Source organism: Prionailurus bengalensis, chromosome B4 (genome assembly GCF_016509475.1).
Source record: "Prionailurus bengalensis isolate Pbe53 chromosome B4, Fcat_Pben_1.1_paternal_pri, whole genome shotgun sequence".
NCBI classification, from domain to species: domain Eukaryota; kingdom Metazoa; phylum Chordata; class Mammalia; order Carnivora; family Felidae; genus Prionailurus; species Prionailurus bengalensis.
In genome coordinates, this window is record NC_057358.1 from 128,028,834 (window position 1) to 128,049,278 (window position 20,445).

The 20,445-nt window shown below is 46.0% G+C and overlaps 1 protein-coding gene across 4 annotated transcripts in view; it reads right to left on the minus strand.

Moving 5' to 3' along the window:
- Positions 1-6,788: 6,788 nt before the first annotated feature.
- LARGE1 (LARGE xylosyl- and glucuronyltransferase 1) overlaps positions 6,789-20,445 on the minus strand; it is a 542,381-nt gene continuing 528,724 nt past the window's right edge. For all 4 annotated transcript variants that reach the window (XM_043562453.1, XM_043562452.1, XM_043562454.1 and 1 more), the window contains 3 exons: positions 17,038-17,184; positions 11,151-11,346; positions 6,789-8,317 (listed from right to left, as the gene is read on the minus strand). In XM_043562453.1, coding sequence (XP_043418388.1) covers positions 8,120-8,317; positions 11,151-11,346; positions 17,038-17,184 — 541 coding nt within the window. In that variant the 3' untranslated portion in view covers positions 6,789-8,119. The remainder of the gene's footprint in view (positions 8,318-11,150; positions 11,347-17,037; positions 17,185-20,445) is intronic.

A 20,445-nucleotide genomic window follows, 5' to 3' on the forward strand; every position in this document is an offset into this window, starting at 1 on the left:
GCCCCCCCCCCCCCCCCCCGCCGCCACCCCACTCAGCTTGTGTATAAATCCACCCTGTATCTGGAGCTGAGCTCAGTTTCTCTCCCCTACTGTAACAGTCTTAACACCTGAATAAAGCCATCCTTACCATTTTAACATGTGTCAATCAATAATTTTTAATAGGAGTCATCTGTCTTGAGAGCCTTCCAGGAGCCCAGCCTGGAGTGAGCTCCTTTCTGCCAAGCTCCCATAACACCCTCAGCCCCTCTCCCAATACTTCCCCATATGTCACTCATCACACACCTCTCTTCCTACTGGACACGGGGAGGGAGGGTGGGGAGGGTGGTTCCATGAGCTTGAGGACTGTGTCTAATTCATCTTTGAATTACCACCACCTGGCACAGTTGCTGAACCTTAGTCACTGTTTCTTAAAAATGAACCAATCTCCTGAACGGCAATTTTCCGAGGTATCTAGTGATGCCTGCTAGGCATGCTGTCAGAGCTCCACAAAGATTTGGAAAGAAGCTGAGTGACTGATGCTTAAAGGCATGAGACCATATCACGTGTGTGGACCAGGAGCCTCCGCATCACGTGGGAGTTTGTTAGAAATGCAGAACCTGGGGATGCACACACTGAATCAGCTTTTTTTTTTTTTTATGTTTATTTTTGAGAGAGAGAGAGAGAGACAGAGCATGAGTGGGGGAGGGACAGAGAGAGGAAGCAGGCTCCAGGCTCTGAGCTGTCAGCACAGAGCCCGATGCAGGGCTGGAACCCATGGACCGCGAGATCATGTTCTGAGCCAAAGTCAGATCCTTAACCTACTGAGCCACCCAGGCGCCCTGCACTGAATCAGCTTTTAATAAATGCTCACAATCCATGCACGTTAATGTTAGAAAAGCACTAGTTATAAGCCAAAGAAGAAACACACCCCACTGATGACTAGGCTTTTTCTCATTATTAAGGTCCTTTGAAAAACAAAGATTCTATGACCTTGTGTTAGCCAAATCCCTGGGAAACAGTGCAGACAACTGGCAACATCATGAGCTCTGGAGTACCTAGATCCGGCTCTTTTCACGGCTCTTGTTTAACGTCTCTGAGCTTCTGTTTTCTTACCTTTAACAAGGAGACACCTATTGCTGGTTAAATAAAATAATGCAAATTGTATACTAGTCAGCAAATGTCTGTCCACCCCCTTCCTTCCCAGCTCTGACTGATCCTTGCCTACATCGTTCAGAATGGTTCACAACACCAAGCAACAGAAGAGGACCTGGACTCTCGGGGAGGGAGACCATGAGGTCTAGCTTTATGTACACTGGGTTCAGGAATGCTGCGGGAGACCAGCAGATTCCTGTCCACTGATTCGCCCCCCACCCCATACACATTTACTTCCATCCACCAAAATTGTGGAGTCAGAAAAATAGTGTTTGGTTTGTGGCCCTACCAAGTACTTCCACTGAGCCTTGGTTTCCCCATCTATGAAAATAATCCCTCCTCTCATGGGATTCCTCCAGGCCACAGAAGAAATATAGCACACCAGCACATAAGTGCCACATAAATGGTAGCTGGGATGGCTTCAGGTAGCCCTGAGCAATATTAGAATGTTTGAAGTGGATTTGTTGTCAGGTAGGATTAACTGGAGGTTTCCCATCAGTCTCTTCTGGGCGAGACATAGGTTTTTTATATTCAAGGAACTCAGAGTTAATGACATGCCCAAGCTCGGAGTTGCCATTGTTTAGGCATATAGACAAGCCACGCAGGACTGCAGGGTGCCTCAGGGAGGGGCCCCTGGGACTTTGGAATCTGAGAGTGGCTAGCTTGGTATAACACAGTGACCAGGGACTACCAGGAAAACAGGCACTTTTGAGTGGGACTTTTGGTTTTGAGGCCAGATTACCAAGCCAGGGTATACAAAGAGGGCTCATTGTCCTTCCACATCAAGGGTGTTGGTTATCAGCGGGTCAGTCTTCTCTCACCTACTTGGAAGACATTTCTGATCCTACTAGATGTTGACCTTAATATTCATGGGGAAGGAAACCTAGTTGCACAGCTCTAAGTATTAAATAATCTTTGGGGAGGTTGAAAATATTAATAAGTTGGTGAATGTGGGTCCATACGTAATGAAGTCGGGGGGGAAGGTAAGAATTCTTGAATTGTTTTATCTTTTCTCTTGTAGATCTGAGAAACTGAGCTAAAAATGTCCACATTTACATGCACACGTAATATGCATTCATCCTAACACACAAAGCATTTCGACTAATGCGTGTATCTTAAAAGTCACTACTTAAATTTCAAGTAGAAAATGATCACTTTCATTGGTGATAACTAAGTGGGGTTAGTGATGTGTCCCCATGGCTGCATGTGCTGCCTGCCATAGCATCCCACCTATTGGACCATCTCACCAATGCACATGCACACACATTGATGGTGAACCTTCTGAGGACTGGCTTCTTTAACACTATTTGCCATACAATTTTATGTTATACAATATACTATATAATCTTAATGAATTTAGAAAGTCACACATGCATATGTACCTATTTCATGAATTGCTTTGTATATGTATATCTATTTCTCATTCAAAACACTAAACTATTGCAAAATGACTGTGCTTTTCAAAAATGTCATTGTCATAAAGTGCAAAGGACCCAGGAATTATTCCTGATTAGAGACTGTAGGCAACTATGCAATGTGTCTTAGATTGGATTGGACCCTGGAGTTAGAGGTGGGATGGATGTGGTTACTGTGACACAGAAATTATTAGGGCAATCAGCAAACTGTGAATGTAGACTGTGTAATGGATTATCATATTGTAGCAAACTTTTCTTGAATTTCATCACTGCATCATGGTTATATGAGAATGTCCTTTAAAACAAATACATGCTAAAGTATTCAGATTAAAAGGGGTGTGACATCTACAATCCACTGTTAAAGGTTCCAGAAAAAATATAGACAGATATAAAGCCTAAGTGGTCAAATGTTAACAATCATTGAATCTAAGTGAAGGGCATACAGTTCTTTGTATTATTCTTACAACTCTTCTATATGCAAGTGTAAGTTTAAAAAAAATAATCTGGGGTACCTGGGTGGCTCAGTCGGTTAAGCATCTGACTTACTTTCAGCTCAGGTCCTGATCCCAGGGTTGTGGGATTGAGCTGAGTCAGGCTCCATACCCAGGTTAAGATTCTCTCTCTGTCTCTCCCTCCCTCTGTCCCTGTCCCCTGCTCCTGAGCTCTTTGTCTAAAAAAACAAACAAAACACCAAAAAACCTAAAATTGTTGACGTGAATGTAATAAAATAAAACCTATTTCATCATTGTATGTTTTTTAGCTCTCCAGGTAAATATATTACCTGAAAGCTGGCTGTGCCTGGGTCGCTGCTGCATTCACAGTGCACATCCCACAGTAGATGCTCCATAAATTCTTTGTGGAATGAAGACAGAAATATTAGTACAGTGAAATTACTCTGACGCCACCACTGGAGCCCTTCCTTCCTTCCTTCAGAATTTCAGCAGCATAACGTACCCAGGAATCTCTTGACAATTCTTCTCTGGGCAAACTCTGTCAGTCATTCCATGACATCATCCCAGCCTCATTGGTCCCAAACCTTGGGAAACACTTTCCCAAAACTGACCGACCTCCTTTCATTCCAGAAAACACCATCTCTCAAGACTGTGTTGGAAAAAAACAAGGACCAACTCCATCAAATAGTCACAATAAGAAACCCAACATTTCCGTGGTGCCCCCATTATCTCCTTTCCGATATTACCAATCATTCCTTGAAATCAGGGGAGGGGGGTTCTTACTAAGAACATTTTTGTTAAATGAATGAAGACAAAAACCATGGTATCTCTGACATTAGATTCTATGGGTCTGAAACTACTTAGAATGCACTTAGTGGATAACTGACATTTCATAAACTTCAATGGCATTAAATTGAAGATAAACACACGATTAATAAGGCAAGGGAAAAAAAAAAGCATTATCACCATGAACTACATGATGTGGCTGCATAAGCCTGTAGCCAAACTGATTTCAATGTCGTATGGGGAGACAGCAGCACAGAGTGGAAAGACATGGGTTTTTGAAGTCAGCCAGATTTTGGTTCAAATTCCAGAACCTTCATGAACAACTTGCGTGATTTTGGGCAACTCACATAATTGCTCTGAGGGGTTGGTTCCATTAGCTAAAGAGTAGGGATAGTCAAACCTTCCTTATATTATTATGCCACTGTGAAGATTCATCAGTGCCAACTACCATAGAAGTCTTAGTTCAGTAAATGGTGGCTCTTATCTTCCCCGAGAGTGTGCAGGAGCCGTGTTGGAGGGGATTTTAATCACGTTTCTTCCACTAACACAGAGCTCCCTAAAGGCCGGGTGACCACAAATGAAGCCTTAACTCAAAGACAGTAGAGTCTTTGAAAGGAACAGAATTAAAGTAGGGTCTGTCCTTTCATGATGGGGTACAAAGAAGCTATTAGTCAACTCGGCAAATATGTGCTCTGTAAATCAGCTCAACACTCAGAGAGATCACTTTGAAGCAGCAAGCTGAGTTCGGGTCTAAGGGCGAGATTAAAACATAGTGTCTCGACCTGTGCCATGTAATCTAGGAGGTAACCCAGGAGACGCATTCAGGGAACGAATTACTGCTTCCTAGAGTTGATCCTAGCCATGTCTAAATATGATTATAGACTGCCAGGCCTATTTCACATGAATTTTCAGGAAGTCCATGAGCATAGCAAGATTTAGAGCTTCTAGGGGAGATTGCTGTCTGGACAGTGTTATTGGATGGATGTTGGAGAAAGTCTAGGAATCTAGACTGTGTGCATCTTTCTCCTACTCTTGTGTTTGAAATTGGCCATGATGGAAGTATTTACACCATGGGAAATCTGAAAACCACAAATCAGGGCACCGCCCCCCCCCCCCCCAAGCATATAGGTTCAAATGCTCTCATTGGCCAATATTTAATAGATTTCTTTCTTACTGGGGAAGGAAGGAGCATTGCAGGTTATGTGGTTTTGGATCCACCCAAGTAGGCATGGGTTTAAATTTTGGTTCTGCCGTATATTATTGACGTGAATTCAGGGAAGCTACTTAATTTCCCAGAGCTCCCTCGGTTTCCTCATCTATAAGCAGTAATTTTCATTTTGCAGCCTTGCTGCAAGGATTCAATGAGCTAATGCATGCAAAGGCCCTTTTACGTAGTAGTTACTTGATAAATCTTAGCTCTCCAGGGAATAGTATGGGGGCTAAATAAGAACTTTTTTTTCCTCCCAGCTGAAAGCCAAGATGGTATTGGCTTCTTTAGGCATGAAAACATCCGTGTGGCCCATTTATAAGCTTGTTTTGCCCTGGGGAACTGATTCTAGGGAATCCACATCGATAGTGATCGCCTCTGCCCACAGGCAGCGCCCCCCACCCTTGAACTGGGATGTGCAGTGAGATGCCACTGTGGGCTAAGTTCTGGAAGTTCCTTCTGTTGGCTCTGCAGACCTCAGCCTCCACTGACTTGGCAGCCTCTGTGTTGAACTTGGGCCTTAGCATCTGAGCTCTAGCCTTAAGTGAGACCGGCTTCACTGTGTCAGGCACCTGTCTTTGGGGGAATAGGATTTTCTCCTGTTGGTGTGGAGAGTCAGTTTCGGGCTTTAATAAATTCAGTGTGCATGAAGCTACATTGTCCTCCAATTTGTACCTATTGTCTCAAAGCACTTAGTACCTTCTCTTCTTCTCAGAGGTGACTCAGTCTGCATGGTAAGTGATACGGTCATTCTCATACCCATAGAAACGCAAGTAAAAGCAAGGTGGCTGGGCAGGATCCAGGGGCTGTGAAAAATTTAAAACATAAAAGGCTTTAGGGAATTAAAAATTGATTTTTAACATCAAAGAGCTAGTACTACTGTATATTCTCACTTGGCTCAAGTAGCTGGTAGTGATTAATTAAAAATTACATCTATTAACAATGGTCTTCTCTAGAAAAGAGAGTTTTTGAGTGAGTGAATGAGTGTGTGTGTGTACACAATGAAAATAAAAAGGCACTGGTGTGCTGGTAAATGTTTAACAACCAGCTCTTGGGGGGGGGGGCGGTGCCCTGATTTGTGGTTTTCAGATTTCCCATGGTGTAAATACTTCCATCATGGCCAATTTCAAACACAAGAGTAGGAGAAAGATGCACACAGTAAGTCCTCATGAGCTGGTCGGGCTGGCTCTCACATACCTACGGAGAAAGGGACTTTACCATGTACTTTGAATACTTTTGTGATAGTCTACTTTTTACAGTATTCATATATTGTGATATGCATGCTACCTATATGCTATATGTATGTAATACCATGACATACACACATGCCTATAGACACACAAACTTATCTGTATCTGTGTGAGGGTAAGTCTTACTGATTGTTTTCCTAAGTTTTTAAAAATCAACCTGAGTGAAATCTCCCCTTGGGCATATAACACATGGAAGGGTCTCATAGGTCAGATTGCGGTGGGGTGTCACATGGCCACCAGGACAGAGTCTTAGAGGCTCACTCTGCTACTGACGACCAGGTTTTAACGTGCTAGCATCTGAGATATAAAACATCTGGCTTCCATGCCGAGACAGAAGCTGGACGGAGACTCTGAAGATGCTTTGAGGGTCAGAGGGTGTGGTGAGATCTAACCTCAGAAAAGGAGAAAACAAGGTTAAGGTTCAAATGGTGAGAAAAACAAAACGGGAGAACACAAAGTGTAAAGTTGCTGTTTATCGATCTTCCTCTCTACCCTGGAGCTACCCTCTGCAGCTTCTTACACGAGTGGAGGGAGGGAGCAGGGGAGACACAGTCCGTACTTTCGTTTATTGAATGCAGCGTTCGCTGGTCACATTGCAACTCAATACAAACAGCCCAGCCTAGAGGAGGGCGTGGACTTTTGTTCTCATCAATGTAAACACAACATTAATATTGAAGATTCAAGAAAATGGGTAAAAAGTCCAGCGTCTCCTCAATCCTTGTAATGGTAAAGGTGCTTGCCTGCCCTCTGGACAGGTCCCAGAGGAGCCTGAGGCTGTGACCTCCTCCCACCCGCAGCGAAGCAGCATGGAGTCGGAGGAACCCAACACATTCTTCCTCAAGGTCTCCAAAGGGACATGTGAATCTTCGGAATTGGGCATGTGTGAACTATTAAAGTTCTTCTGAAGGCCTGGGAGGTTCGTACCTTTCACGTGCACCGAAGCAGCCCCTTCAGAGCCCTTTCTTCAGGAAGCGGTCACTGCCAATAGAAAATGTGACTGGTTGTAGACGGGATGGTCTTCCTATTTCCACAGTCCCCGTCTTAGCCCCTGGATTCTGGAGAGTAGGGAATTCAAGGTCATGGGGGCCTCAGTGAGAATCCTGAAGAGGGCTGCCCATGTTTAAATATTGGCTGAAGACTCTTGTCCTCCTTGCTGGGCCACTGCTCATAAGGGGATGTTGGCTGACGCAGCTGATTCTCTTTCAGAGACTTAAAAGATCAAGTTTTCAATTTTGGATTCCCAGACCAAAAACAAACAAACAAACAAACAAAATCCCCTCAAAGGAAAACAAATCAAAGCAAAACAAGAGCGACCTTGAGGATAAAGAACCAACCCACCCCACCTCCAGGTCCCACCAGGTATAATGTCCCCACTGGGTATTTCCGCATGGTTGGTTCAGATCATTGGATGGCCCCCACCTTGGATACACAGCTAGATTGCAGGACACAAAAGAAAGTTTCCTCTGGACAAAAAGACAGTTTTGCCTTTATTTTCTGGGATCGCTAACCCCCAGCACCCTGACTTCCCTTTCTTAAAAAGCAACAAGAACATCCCTAAAGACCAGCTCGGTTTTGTGGCTTTTTAGTAGGATAACCCCTTTGCTCCCTCTAACACCCCTGTGTCCCGTTCTTGAAGAGACTGTGTCGATGAGCTACTCTTCCACATTCTGGGAATGCCAGATTGTGGAGCAGAGAGGAGCTGGCTGGATCCTTGTCCCAGATCTCTGTAGTGTGGGCAGCTTTGTTGGGCCAAAGAGACAAATAAAAACAAACCAAAAAAGCATTGCTCAAATTTTGAGTTTGAAGGCTGGGCCCCAAATAGCAAAGTGGCTTTTCCCCTGCAGAATAGGTCTCTCCCTAGGGGTGGGTTTCCTGGTGCTAGCTGTTGTTCTCAGCCGTGAGATATTTGAGGGCGGCAAAGCCGTAGCGGCGGGACATGTCCTGCTGAAACTCTTCCTTCAGGGTTTTGAGACAGATGCGGTATTGCTTGTTGGACCGGAACTTGGTGATGTCAAAGCTGGGGGCGTGAGGCATGTGGATCATGTAGGCATTGGGCAGCACGATGAATTCATATTCCTGGAAGACAAGAGTAGTGTGAGAGCGCTTGCAGGAACCCTCCAGAATGCATGATGAATGCCCAAGTGCATGACCAAATGACAAAGTGACTGAATGAAGTAGGGAATGATGTCAGCAAGGAGGGTGGGGCCATGGAAAGCCTGCCATGCTAGAGAGGGACAGAGCAGGGCTGTTTCCCTGACTCTGGACAAACTTCTTGGCTTCTCTATGCCTTAGTTTTCTCATCTATAAAAGTAATAATACCTACCTTGAAAGATGACTAATAATGTGTGGATGATGCTGGGCAGAGCTCATGGCCCATGAAAGGTTCTTGATAAATGTGAGCACATGCCCACATGGTTGTTCTAGAATGACATAAGCCACGAGAGACTCTGTTGCTCAATTAAATGATGTCTGTTTACGTGATTTCTCATAGGGCTTGATGAGGTTTGACAGACTAACATACTAGTACACAAGAGGGGACAAAAAAGGAATAATAAAAAAAAAAGATCCCAACGGAATCTCATAGATTCCATGAGCTTTCATGGAAAGCTCATTAGGAACAAAGCTCTTGCCTACCTATCCTTCTTACACGTCACATCGCCATACAGGGGCCTCCGCTTGGCAGAATACAGACATAAACTCAGACCAAAAATAAAATGTCTCCAAACAGCCCAAATGGGTGACATAAATTTAGAACGTGTAACAAAGGAGAATCCGGTGCATCTTCACTCAGACTCTGTGTATTCTGGTTTTGGACATAATGTCTGATAGGCTTTGATCATCTAGTTTCCCGGCCTAGAACAGATCAGAATAAACTATGAGAGGGAAAATCAGAATGGAGAAAGGTAGGGGCGCCTAGTGGCTCAGTCGGTTAAGCATCTGACTTCAGCTCAGATCATGATCTGTGGTTCACAAGTTCAAGCCCTGCTTCTGGCTCTGTACTGATAGCTTAGAGCCTGGAGCCTCCTTCGGATTCTGTGTCTCCCTCTCTCTCTGCCTCTCACTCTCTCTGTCTCTCTTTCTCTCTCAAAAATATATAAACATTAAAAAAAAATGGAGAAAGGCATCTGTTACAGATGGAAGAACACTGACCGCAGCAAGAAATGACAGGTGATGGTAAGGAGGAGTAAGAAAAATTCCTGAAAAGAAAATGCAAGAACTGTCAGAGCTTAGCTGTTGCGACATCTCCTACAGGGGCAAAGAAGCTCACCGATCCCATTAGCCCCAGTAGGTGTGGCTGGATTACCTGTCAGGTATGACCTCATTATTTCCTTCAATCACTGGAAAGGGCAAAATTGGCTGTGCTACTGGCAAAAAAGGGAAATAAGCAAGAAATGCTCAAGAATCCCACCAAAATTGCCTAAAACAAACAAAGCCCAGGTTTTAGTGCTGGAAAAATTAATTTTATTTGAACCAGTTCACCTCACCACACTGCTGGATACAAAAATAGTACTCTTCTTTTTGTTCAAGCAGAAGCTGAGGCAGACTAAACATTTCTGTCTGTGAGTAGCACTAGACTACCTCCAAGTATCAATGACAAAATGAATACTATCAGTCATGCTTCTGTTGTTAAATATGGACACTAGTCTACAACCTTCCATCTACACAGGTGGTTTGCAACCCTAGATACTTATTAAAACCACTTGGGACTGCTCTCAAATATAATGAGCTGTTGGAAAATTCTCCAGGTGATTCTCAGGCCAGGCAGCACTGAGCATATCCAACCTTGCTTTTTTTTTTTTTTTTTTTTTTTATGAATTTGGTGCTCCTGTTGAGAAGTATGTGCACTGTGCTCCATGAACAGGTACCTTGGAGAATAGACACAAAGAGAAAACGGTGGAGTTGAGAGGCCCAGGAATCCTTCTCCTAACTTAACCAGATCAACTTTACTTTTGTTTGTTTAACATGGGGGCTGATGAACTGCAACATGTCCGGCTTGATGCATGTTTTTATAAATAAAGTTTTATTGGAACACAGCCACACTCATTGGTTTAGATACTGCCTACCACTGAATGACAAAGGCAGAGTTAAGTAGTTGAGAAGGAGACCGGTAGGCCCCACAAAGCCCCCCAATTAAAAAAAAATTTTTTTTAATGTTTTTTATTATTGAGAGACACAGCATGAGCATGGGAAGGGCAGAGAGAGGGGGAGACACAGAATCTGAAGCAGGCTCCAGGCTCTGAGCTGTCAGCACAGAGCCCGATGAGAGGCTTGAACTCACAAAATGTGAGATCGTGACCCGAGCTGAAGTCGGACGCTTAATCGACAGCCACCCAGGTGCCCCTAAAGTCCCCAAATTTTCTATCTGGTCCTTTGTGGAATAAGTTTGCAGACTCCTGGTTTAACCTGTTGGAATTCTACTGATTTCTTCTGAAGCAGGTGTTTAATAAGTATTATTGAATGAATGAAAGTGTTTCACAATTAAATACAGTCTAAAGACCATCACTTATAGTTATAACGTACAATAATGAGCTGCCCCTCAGCCTCAAGCCTTGTGTCACTCATATGGAACTCCTAAAATGCTTTGGGCCATTTATATGGCTCTAACGCTAAGTGACAATTTTTCATCCTCATCATTAAATTGGGTAAGGATGGGGGGTGGAATGTTTTGTCACAGGACACTCACACTTGCCTGGGTCCTTGGGTCAGGAATCGAACTCTCACCCAAATGTAGAGAAAGAAGGTTTGGAAATCAACAGCCCTAAGAATTAGCACTGCCATTTTCTCACTTCTGGTCCTAGGCCATGTCTTGTTCCCTCTCGGGCTCTGCTTTCTCACCTCCAAGGTCCCCTTTCAGCCCTGAAGTCTAGGCTGCTTCTTTCCTCACAGCCATGACAGTCCATTGTCTCACCTGTGCATCCAGTTCCATGATATGAGCCACCTTGTTCCATCCAAAGCCCACAAACCTCCGGTCATACTCAGGGCAGTCCCTTCTCACAACAACATATGGCTCGAAATCAGCTTCCCACTCAACACGGTAAGGCGTGGTGGCAGTCCGCCACTTGGCGAAGTTTGTGGGAGCATGGCCTTTTGTCCAGACGTGGTACCTAGGTCACAGAGAGAAAAGCCATTGGGCAAAAGGAAGGAAGGAAAGGTTTATGCCGATACGGTCCTTGTGGGTTGCACTGTGTCCCCCCCAAAAGATGTTCAAGCTCTAACTTCCAGTACCTGTGAATGGGACCTATTTGGAAAGAGGGTCTTTGCAGATATATCAAGATGAGATCATGGTGGAATAGGGTGGGCTCTAATCCAACCACTGGTATCTTTATAAGAAGAGGCAAATGTGGACACTGAGACACACACTGGGAGGATGCCATGGACAGGTGGAGGCAGAGATGGAAGTGATGCTCCCACAAGCCAAGGGACATCAGAGTTGGCCAGCCTCCACCAGGAGCTGGAAAGAGGCAAGGAAGGATTCTTCCCTAGAGCCTTTGGAGGAAGAATGAACCTGCCAACACCTTGACTTTGGATTTCTGGCTTCCACAACTACAAGAGAATAAACTTCTGCCGTGTTGGGCTACCCGCTTTGTACAATTTTGTTATGGCAGCCTTAGGAGACTAACCCAGTCTGTTATGTACATCTTTCACTAATGCCAAGACTCTCACAATGAAGGGGTCGGTGAATTCGTGTATCATTTATATGGAATGAACTGCAGGTGAGCGTATGCTTGTTGATCCTACCAGAGAACACGGTGCCCCTGCCCTCGTATAACATTCTCCCCCCTGGGGCTGAACCTGTGACCGTGTCACTCCTGTGAGTATGTTACATCATATGGCAAAAGGGATCCTTGTAGAATCCTCATAGATGTAATTAAATTGACCAATCAGTTGACTTTGGACTAATTAAAAGGGGGATTCCTGAGGTGGGTCTGGCCAAATCATGTGAACTTTTAGATCTGAGTTTGGAAGAGAGTGAAGAGCCATGTGTGGGCTGCCTGTGGGGGCCACGTGGCAAAGAGCCAGCAGGGAAATGGCGACCGTGGCCTTCCAAGTGCAAGGAAAGGAAGTCCATGAGCCCAGAGTTCAGGAGAACTGTAGTCTTGCCCTCACTTTGATTTCAGCCCAGTGAGACCCTACTGAGTCTCTCACCCTCAGGGACTGTGAGGTAACAAATTTGTATTGTTTAAAGCTTCTAAATTTGTAGCAACTTGTTATTCAGCAACTTGTTATACAGCAATACAGATATTGTAAATATCTATAGCTTTAAATTGGTATAACTTAATACCAAGTTACAAATAATAAGGATGGGCTGGGATTCAATCCTAGACAGCCTGGCTCAAGGGCCAGGACCCTGAACCACTATGCTAGGTTATCTCTCTTCCGTGTCATTCTTACCCACACTCTCTGGTCTATACACACAGCAGAGAGTCAATAATCAGACACTAAGTTGAATAACTAACTAACGAGTAACCTAAAAACCTGAGGGGTACCTAAGGCAGAGGGCAGACAGTAGGGCAGGAATCTGCCTCTGGAAGCTACAAAGAGATGGCAGGAGGCTGGGAGCCTAGTGAAGGCAGCAGACCTGGCCCAAGAGCAAGGGGTTAGGGACAAAGAACATGGTAGAAGATAAAATGAAAATGAGACTGAAGGGTAGGACCGTAACATCTTAGGGAGCTACAGGGAGAACAGAGCTCGTGGTCTGGGGGTTCCACCTCCATGCAGGAGGTGAGATTTTTTTTTTAATGGGTATTTATTTTGGAGAGAGAGCGAACAAGAGGGAGAGAGCACGCATGTGAGTGGGGCAGGGGCAGAGAGAGAGGGAGACAGAGGATCCGAAGCGGGCTTGGCGCTGAGAGCAGAGAGCCCAGTGCAGGGCTCGAACTCAGGAACCGTGAGATCATGATCTGAGCCAAAGTCAGATGCTCAACCGACTGAGCCACCCAGGCGCCCCTAAAGCGAGTGAGGTTTAAGTGAGAGTGGGTGGTCAGTGGAGCCCTGCTGGCAGGGGAGGCGGCCGCTTACTTATTCTGCTCCCTCCTGACGGAGGCTGGGCCTGCCCTGAAGCCTGAGGAACTCCCCAGTGCGCGGGCACTGGCCTTTCAGTAAGCTGTGTTGTGGGGTGACATGGCCAGGCTGGCAGAGAGCAGGGACTTGAATCCTCAGCTCTATCAGTTCAGCAACTGCCACCTAAACCACAGTCACACAATGGGAAGGAAAATGAAAGGCTGAGTCACGTCACCTTAACAGAGTGTGAAAAGCAGGGATACTGCAAGATGTCGGGATTAATCAAAAAATCAGGCCGGGAAGGAGTTGATTTTCCATCTGTGAACTAGCCCAACAGGCAGCCTTGACATCTGAGACTTGCACAGAGCCAGCCCAGCATGACCGGTGGCCGTGAACATGCGCTAGGCTAAAGCATGGCACAGTGGGACCACCGCACCAGGGTTTAAAACCCACCTCCGCCACTTAGGAGCTGGGGGCCTCGGTCAGCAAAGCATTTAAACGAGGCTTCACTTGCCTCTTGCATCCACTGGAGAAAAGAGTATCTATCTTATTGGACTGCTCAGGAACTGAAATGAGAAAATGTTTATAAAGGGCTTGGCACAGTGCTAGCACACAGCAGGCGTTCAATAAATGCTCCTTCCCTAGAGGCACTTTAACAAGGCGGCTGAAAACAATGGCTCTAGCGGCGCCTGGGTGGCTCAGTCGGTTGAGCGTCCGTCCGACTTCAGCTCAGGTCATGATCTCACGGTCCATGAATTCGAGCCCCGCATCGGGCTCTGTGCTGACAGCTCAGAGCCTGGAGCCTGCTTCAGATTCTGTGTCTCCTTCTCTCTCTGCCCCTCCCCTGCTCACACTCTGTCTCTCTCTCTCAAAAAGAAATAAACATTAAAAAAAAATGTAAAAAAACAAAACAAAAAACAATGGCTCTAGAGCCTCCCTGTCTAGTTTGAATTCTGTCACTTAGCAGGTGCAGAAAACTTACTGAATTCCTCTGCTCCTTCATTTCTTTCTCTAGGTGAATTTATTAATAAATAACAATTAATATGATTCATTTCTTTCTATAGGTAAAACAGAGATGCTACTACCTGCTTCATAGATTTCTGACAACTATGTGAATTCACATAAAGTATCCAGAGCAGTGCCTGATATATAATAATTCCTCAAAAAATGAAAATATTCTCATTATTTCCCCCTTGTTTGCCCTAACTACAATGTCAATTCACAGTGGTCTTACTCCCAGGGATATCAATGCATCAATAGCCTTCTTATTTAGAATATAAACTCGTGGCCTACTGTATGAGAAAGAAGAAATGGGGGAGGGAGGCAGCTGGCTCAGTCCTCTACTCCTGGGTGGGAAGGCAGCTTTCCTTAGCTCAGCAGGAACACTGACAAGCATACTGAGTGGCTGGTCAGCACAGAACAGGGTGACATTACAGTTCACCTGCCATGAAAACACATCACAGCCTGAATACTCGCTCAAGGAACCTACCGTGAGTCCAGTAGACATTGGACTTCAAGGCTGTTCTCTGGGACCATCAGCACCAGGTAGCCTCCAAAGAAACAGAGATGAGAGGTTTCCTGGATATAGCATGTGGGATGCTACTTCTGAGAGATCTGGGGGCCTTCTGCTTTGAGCAGTGGTACTTAGACTTCAGCTGAGTACCAGAATCACCTAGGAGACTATTTTTTTATCCAATCACTGGGTTCTACCTCCAGAGCCTCTGATCGGTTACATCTGGAATAGGGCTTGAGAGTTGGCACTTGGAAGTTTCCAGGGGATGCTGGATGCTACTTGTCCAAGGAGGCTTGACAGGTCATCATTTGGATGGAAGGTGACAAAAGCAATTTCTTGGAGGGAAGGTCTATAATTTAGCACTTGGCCTTGTGGCTTGTGAGCTGTTGGCCAGAGCAGCAATCACGGACGCAGCAGGCCAAACCTCAGCTCTCATGACCACAGACATGGCCTTGAAATGAGTTCTCAGATCACCTGGGGATGGGGATGGAAGGAAAGATGCCTTGGAAATGTACCAGGCATGGAGCCATGAGGCTATGGCATCTGTAGGAAACTCAGACTGATTTTGGTCTCAGTGCCTCCATGTTTACCTTTATCTTCTGACACTGATTGGTGGGAACATTCAGGACCCAGTCCAATGGTATTAGACTTAAAAGCACTGGCTGTGCAGCTCCTAAGACCTGGTCTGAATCCAGGCTCTGCCACGTACTGGCGATGTGTCTTTGGGCAAGTTATTTAGCTTCTCAGAGTCTCAGTTTCTTTATCTGTAGAAGGGGAATAACAGTTATCTGCCTCATGGACTTGTTGTGAGGATTCCATGAGCTGATGACAGTGTCTGGCAGAAGTTATATATTCAAAACCTGGTAGTTGTTGTTATTTTTTCTCCAAGAAGAAAGAAGTCTTTGTTTTGGGGGGCAGGTATTAAACCAAGTGATTTCAGATCACTTTCCAGAATTCTGGATACAGGAAGAAGGTTGGGGTTCAAGTCCTGGCATGAGCAGGGGACCTCCACTCCTCAGTTTATCTGTATAAAATGTGTAAAAGGATCATCTCCGAATTATTGAATGAATAACCTATCTCATGAAGGTACTTTCCCAAAATAAAACTTGTTTGAGAAAACCTTCTAGAAACTTCTAGTAACTTAGTAGTAGTATGGAAACTTAAGTTATTATTACAATTTAAAAAAAAATTTATTTATTAAAAAAATTTTTTAATGTTTATTTATTTTTGAAAGACAGAGCATGAGTGGGGGAGGGGCAGAGAGAGGCGGGGACAGAGGGTCTGAAGCAGGCTCCAGGCTCTGAGGTGTAAGAACAGAACCCGATGCAAAGCTTGAACCCATGAACCGTGAGATCACGACCTGAGCCGAAATTGGCCACTGAACTGACTGAGCCACCCAGGTGCCCCACTATTACAATCTTTTTGGTAAAATTCGGGTTGCCTAGAAATGTATGATTTTTCACTCCAAGGTGGCGTTGGCCATTCTTACACTGTTCAAAGCAGAGGCTTCTCTGTAAAATCGGAGATGGGAGCAGTGGCTCTGTCTTCAGACTGTTCTGTCATGAGACCGGGGAGGACTCATACTTCCCCCAAGGGCACTACACTTACTGTTTACACTTACAGCCTGTTTCTGGGAGTCGGAGCCCCTTCCCACCTGAGCAGGTGCACACGCTCCCTGGGCACTGTGGACAGGTGGCAGGGCAGCTCCCCTGCGATGCTCCTGCAGGACTTTGGGAACTTGGAAAGTCAGGCAAGTGAGAGGCTTGTTCAGACCTGTCACTTGGGGAACAGCAAAGTCAGTGGCCCCATCTGCTATATCTGACCCTGCAGTCACCTTGATGCCATTAGTTGTTGAAGCTACATGAGCCCATCCTAGGCCTGAGGACCTTGGAGACCAGACCACTCACAGAAAAAGGAAAAGGGGGAATAGGAGTCATCATGCTAACAGGACGAACCCATTTCCCAGATGAATGAAGTAACAAACAAACCAAAGAGAGAATTCAGAGAGAGGAGATGGGATCAAGTATAAGCTGAACTTCCTACCTGATGACCCGATCCTTCCATCTGGACACATGATGTCCACCACCCATGTGCAAAACAGAGCACACGGCATGTGGGAAGAGAAAGAATGTTCCAAAGACCTAGCGGGGGCCAACGGTGCTTCTTCTGGCCTTTAAATGGTTTAATGTAGCAACAAACTTCTGGGCCAGCAGCTCTGGTGCCTGGGTTTCCAAGAAGGTCCCGGACACCCCCAGGAGGGATGGCACCGAGGGCAACTCACCTGAATGTGAAGAGAGTCCCCATGTCCAGCATTGACAGCAACTCCGCTTTGGACTTGGGGAAAGACAGCCGGTAGCGCAGTGTCTCGAATGCAGGGACAATCATCGCTTTCTTGGTGCTGGCAAGGTCAAGCTGGATGACAGACTTCCTGAAAAGAGAGGGCAGGCAGAAACAGGGTCTCATGATACCAGGCAAAGGCCTTTCCCACGTGAGGACAGGGAGAGGGTTGGGACAAGGGGGTGGAGGACAGAAAGCCCAAGTCAAACTCTCAGTTTAAAGATGGGGAAACCGAGGCTTGGGGAGGCCAAGCAGCCAGTCCAATACCACTCAGGAGTCCAGAGAAGCAATGTCACCTCTGAGCCAAGTGCAGGAGGCAGGTCTCCAAGGACTCACGGGGGGTTGGAGCTCAGCCTGCAGGAGTCACTGCGCTGGCCGCACACTCCTGCTGTGCCACTGGCCACATGGCATCGTCAGACGTAAAGCTGATGATGTGATCACCAACCTGGGCATTTCTGGGTCGCCTCTCTTGGACTCCTCAACCCCTTGAATCCCCCAGACCCTGAACCTTTAAACTAGCCAGGCCTGCCCCTTGCAGCCAGCACCCAATACAATAGAGCTTTGGTATTCCATGCAAGGGTGGGACATTCTCCATCCTCTTACTCACTCCTACCTTTGACCCTGGCCTTCTGCTCGACTCCCCTGAGACCCAGCTCCTGCCCTTCTAAATTCGTCTGCCATTGCCTAGCTCTGTGGCCACCATTCTGAAGGGGAGAAGAGCAGGAGGTTTGTAATGGACACAGTTCCTCCTCCCTAAAACGGGGCAATGATCTCTCCCTCCTGGAGCTGTTGTGGAGGCTGAACCAGGTAATATAAATACAAATGCTGTTCGGTACACTCGGCACATGGCTGACTTGTAGCAACAAAAGGTCACTATTCTGCCACGACACCATCAGTATTCCGGCTTTGGTCTTCCTATGAGCCCTTTTGGCCACAACTATGGTACTTCACTCTGGCTTCCTGCTTAGACCACTGACTCTCGGGTCTCAATGCCAGCAAGGGCTATTTGCTTATTATCTCTGAAGTCTTCCTTGGGGGAATCGAGGCACTGGAAGACATTTTGCAAAATACTGGAAGCAGCAGTTCCATAGCAATGCAACTTATTGCCGTATTGTTAAAGTCACTTCACTCGACACAACTTTGAGCCTATGCGTAAGCAGGGACTGGTCTGCAAAGGGAAGTCATGCTACCATTTAGTAACTGTTAGCCCGGGCCAGCGTGGGGCAAGAACAGAGCCGCAGTTTGAGAAGGATGAGGCAGGGCTTGGTATCCATCCATGATGAGGTCAGAATAAGGACAGGTCTCAGAAGTTACCCTTGCTTAAGGGGTAGCACCAGTGTCCCCTTGAGTAGAGGTGGCTGAGATGGACCAGAAGGTTATTTTAGAATGCTCTGAATATCATTTGTAGTTCATTCTTTAGAATTAGGCTTGTGTTATGTTCACTATATACCAAATCATATATGGTCCCGATGGCACTATTTCTGGGGAGACTCATAGAGGGTGACACCAAGATAGAATCTGGGTGAGCTATATTTAGCCAGTTGGAGGACAAGTAGTCTGAGTCAGACAGCTTTGGTCTGCGTTCCTCTCCTGCTTTGTGTCTCTGAACAATGACTTCATGGTTTCAAACACCAAAGATTCCCTCATCCACGGCCAAGCATTCTCTTCTATATCAATCCTATATTAGACATCAGCAGAACTGAGGCTCGTCACCTTTCCTCCAGGAAAATTAGATACCTCATCTACTGGTTCTGGGTGTTGAGGATGGGATACATGGGTCTACAGAATTTCTCTGGACTCACCAGGTAGCAGAGCCCCTGCAACTACCAGGAAGGAGGGGTTGGGAGGTCCCCCCCTCCCAGCACGGATGGATAGTTGCTACTTATTGAACAATCACTGAGCACACCCACTATGTGCCAGGCACCACGCTAGGCACTGGGAGACACAGACTGAACAAAATAGGCCGCATCTTTCCTGCCTGGTATTTACATTCTTGTCTCAAATATCTCAGGATGCTAAAAGCCCAAGATTGCATTTGCAGATAATTGTGTTAAGATAATTGGAAAAAGCGTGGGAGGCCAGTAGCTCTGAACCACAAAGGGATGGGCGAAGCGTGCATACACAGCCACAACAGAGATCCAGGAATGCACGTGTGTCTATCTTTATTACTTTTATAATCACAGTCACGGTGGCCACTTCTCAGGCTGCCTGCTCAAAGATGACTCCCCTTCTCGTTGTCCCTGTGTGGAGGAGCAGCTCCCAGAACACACGGCCAGGGCAGTGTTCAGGGGCAGACACTTGACTCAGGCTGAGCAAATCAGTTTCTCACTCTTGGAAGTTTGAACGGAGATGCAGAGACTGAAAACCAAAGAGCTGACATGTACTAATGTCAGGCGGCACTCTAGAGGCTTCTGAACTTCGAAAAAGATTCTTTTTAACATCTTAATTTATTTTTGAGAGACAGAGAGCACAAGCAGGGGAGGGGCAGAGTGAACGGAACACAGAATCCGAAGCAGGCTCCAGGCTCTGAGCTGTCAGCACAGAACCTGATGTGGTGCTCGAACTCACAAACCATGAAATCATGACCTGAGCCGAAGTTGGATGCTTAACTGAGCCACTCAGGCGCCCCGAGGCTTCTGAACTTCTGCTGCAGAGGGGCCCAGAGCTTCCCAGGTTAATTATGGTCTCAGGTATTGGTTTTTCCAGATTCTACTTTGATTCCATAAGAAATACCACTCAACTAGTTTTTGTCTTGTTTTCCTTTGATTTCTTTTCATTTTTATTAAGCTGCCTACCATTGGTTTCTGTTGCTTGCAGCCAAACCACCCTGATCGATAAGTTGCAAGGCCCAGAGTAAGCAGACCCAGTAAGCAGCATGCTTCACAAAATGCAGCCCGAGAAAGCCTTATTTCCCTGCATAGAGAGCATCAGATTCTGGAGTGCTTTCTGCAAATTCCCTTTAATCTCCCTGAAACACGCACTGCCACAAAGATGGGTTTGTCACTAGATAGGCCCATTACAGACTCAGTTCAGAGGTTCTGATATCGATGTCCTGAATGGGTCTCATTACGAAGTTGTTGCAGCAGTAAAGTGGTTCCAGGATGCTGACTCTGAGCACATCTGCTCATGGACATGGCAAAGACAGCTTGGATCCTTCCACACGGCTTCCTTCCCTTGCTGGGGGTTTGTGGACCACCTAGGGATGCACAGCATGCCTCCACTATTTACCTGGAAAGTGAGTCCTGCAGGAGATGGAGTGTTTCCAATGCAGAATCTTCAGGGAACAGAGGGGCAGTATAGTTGAGGTGAGAAGGCTAGACCGGGAGCCAAGAGACCTGAGTTCTGGAGCCAG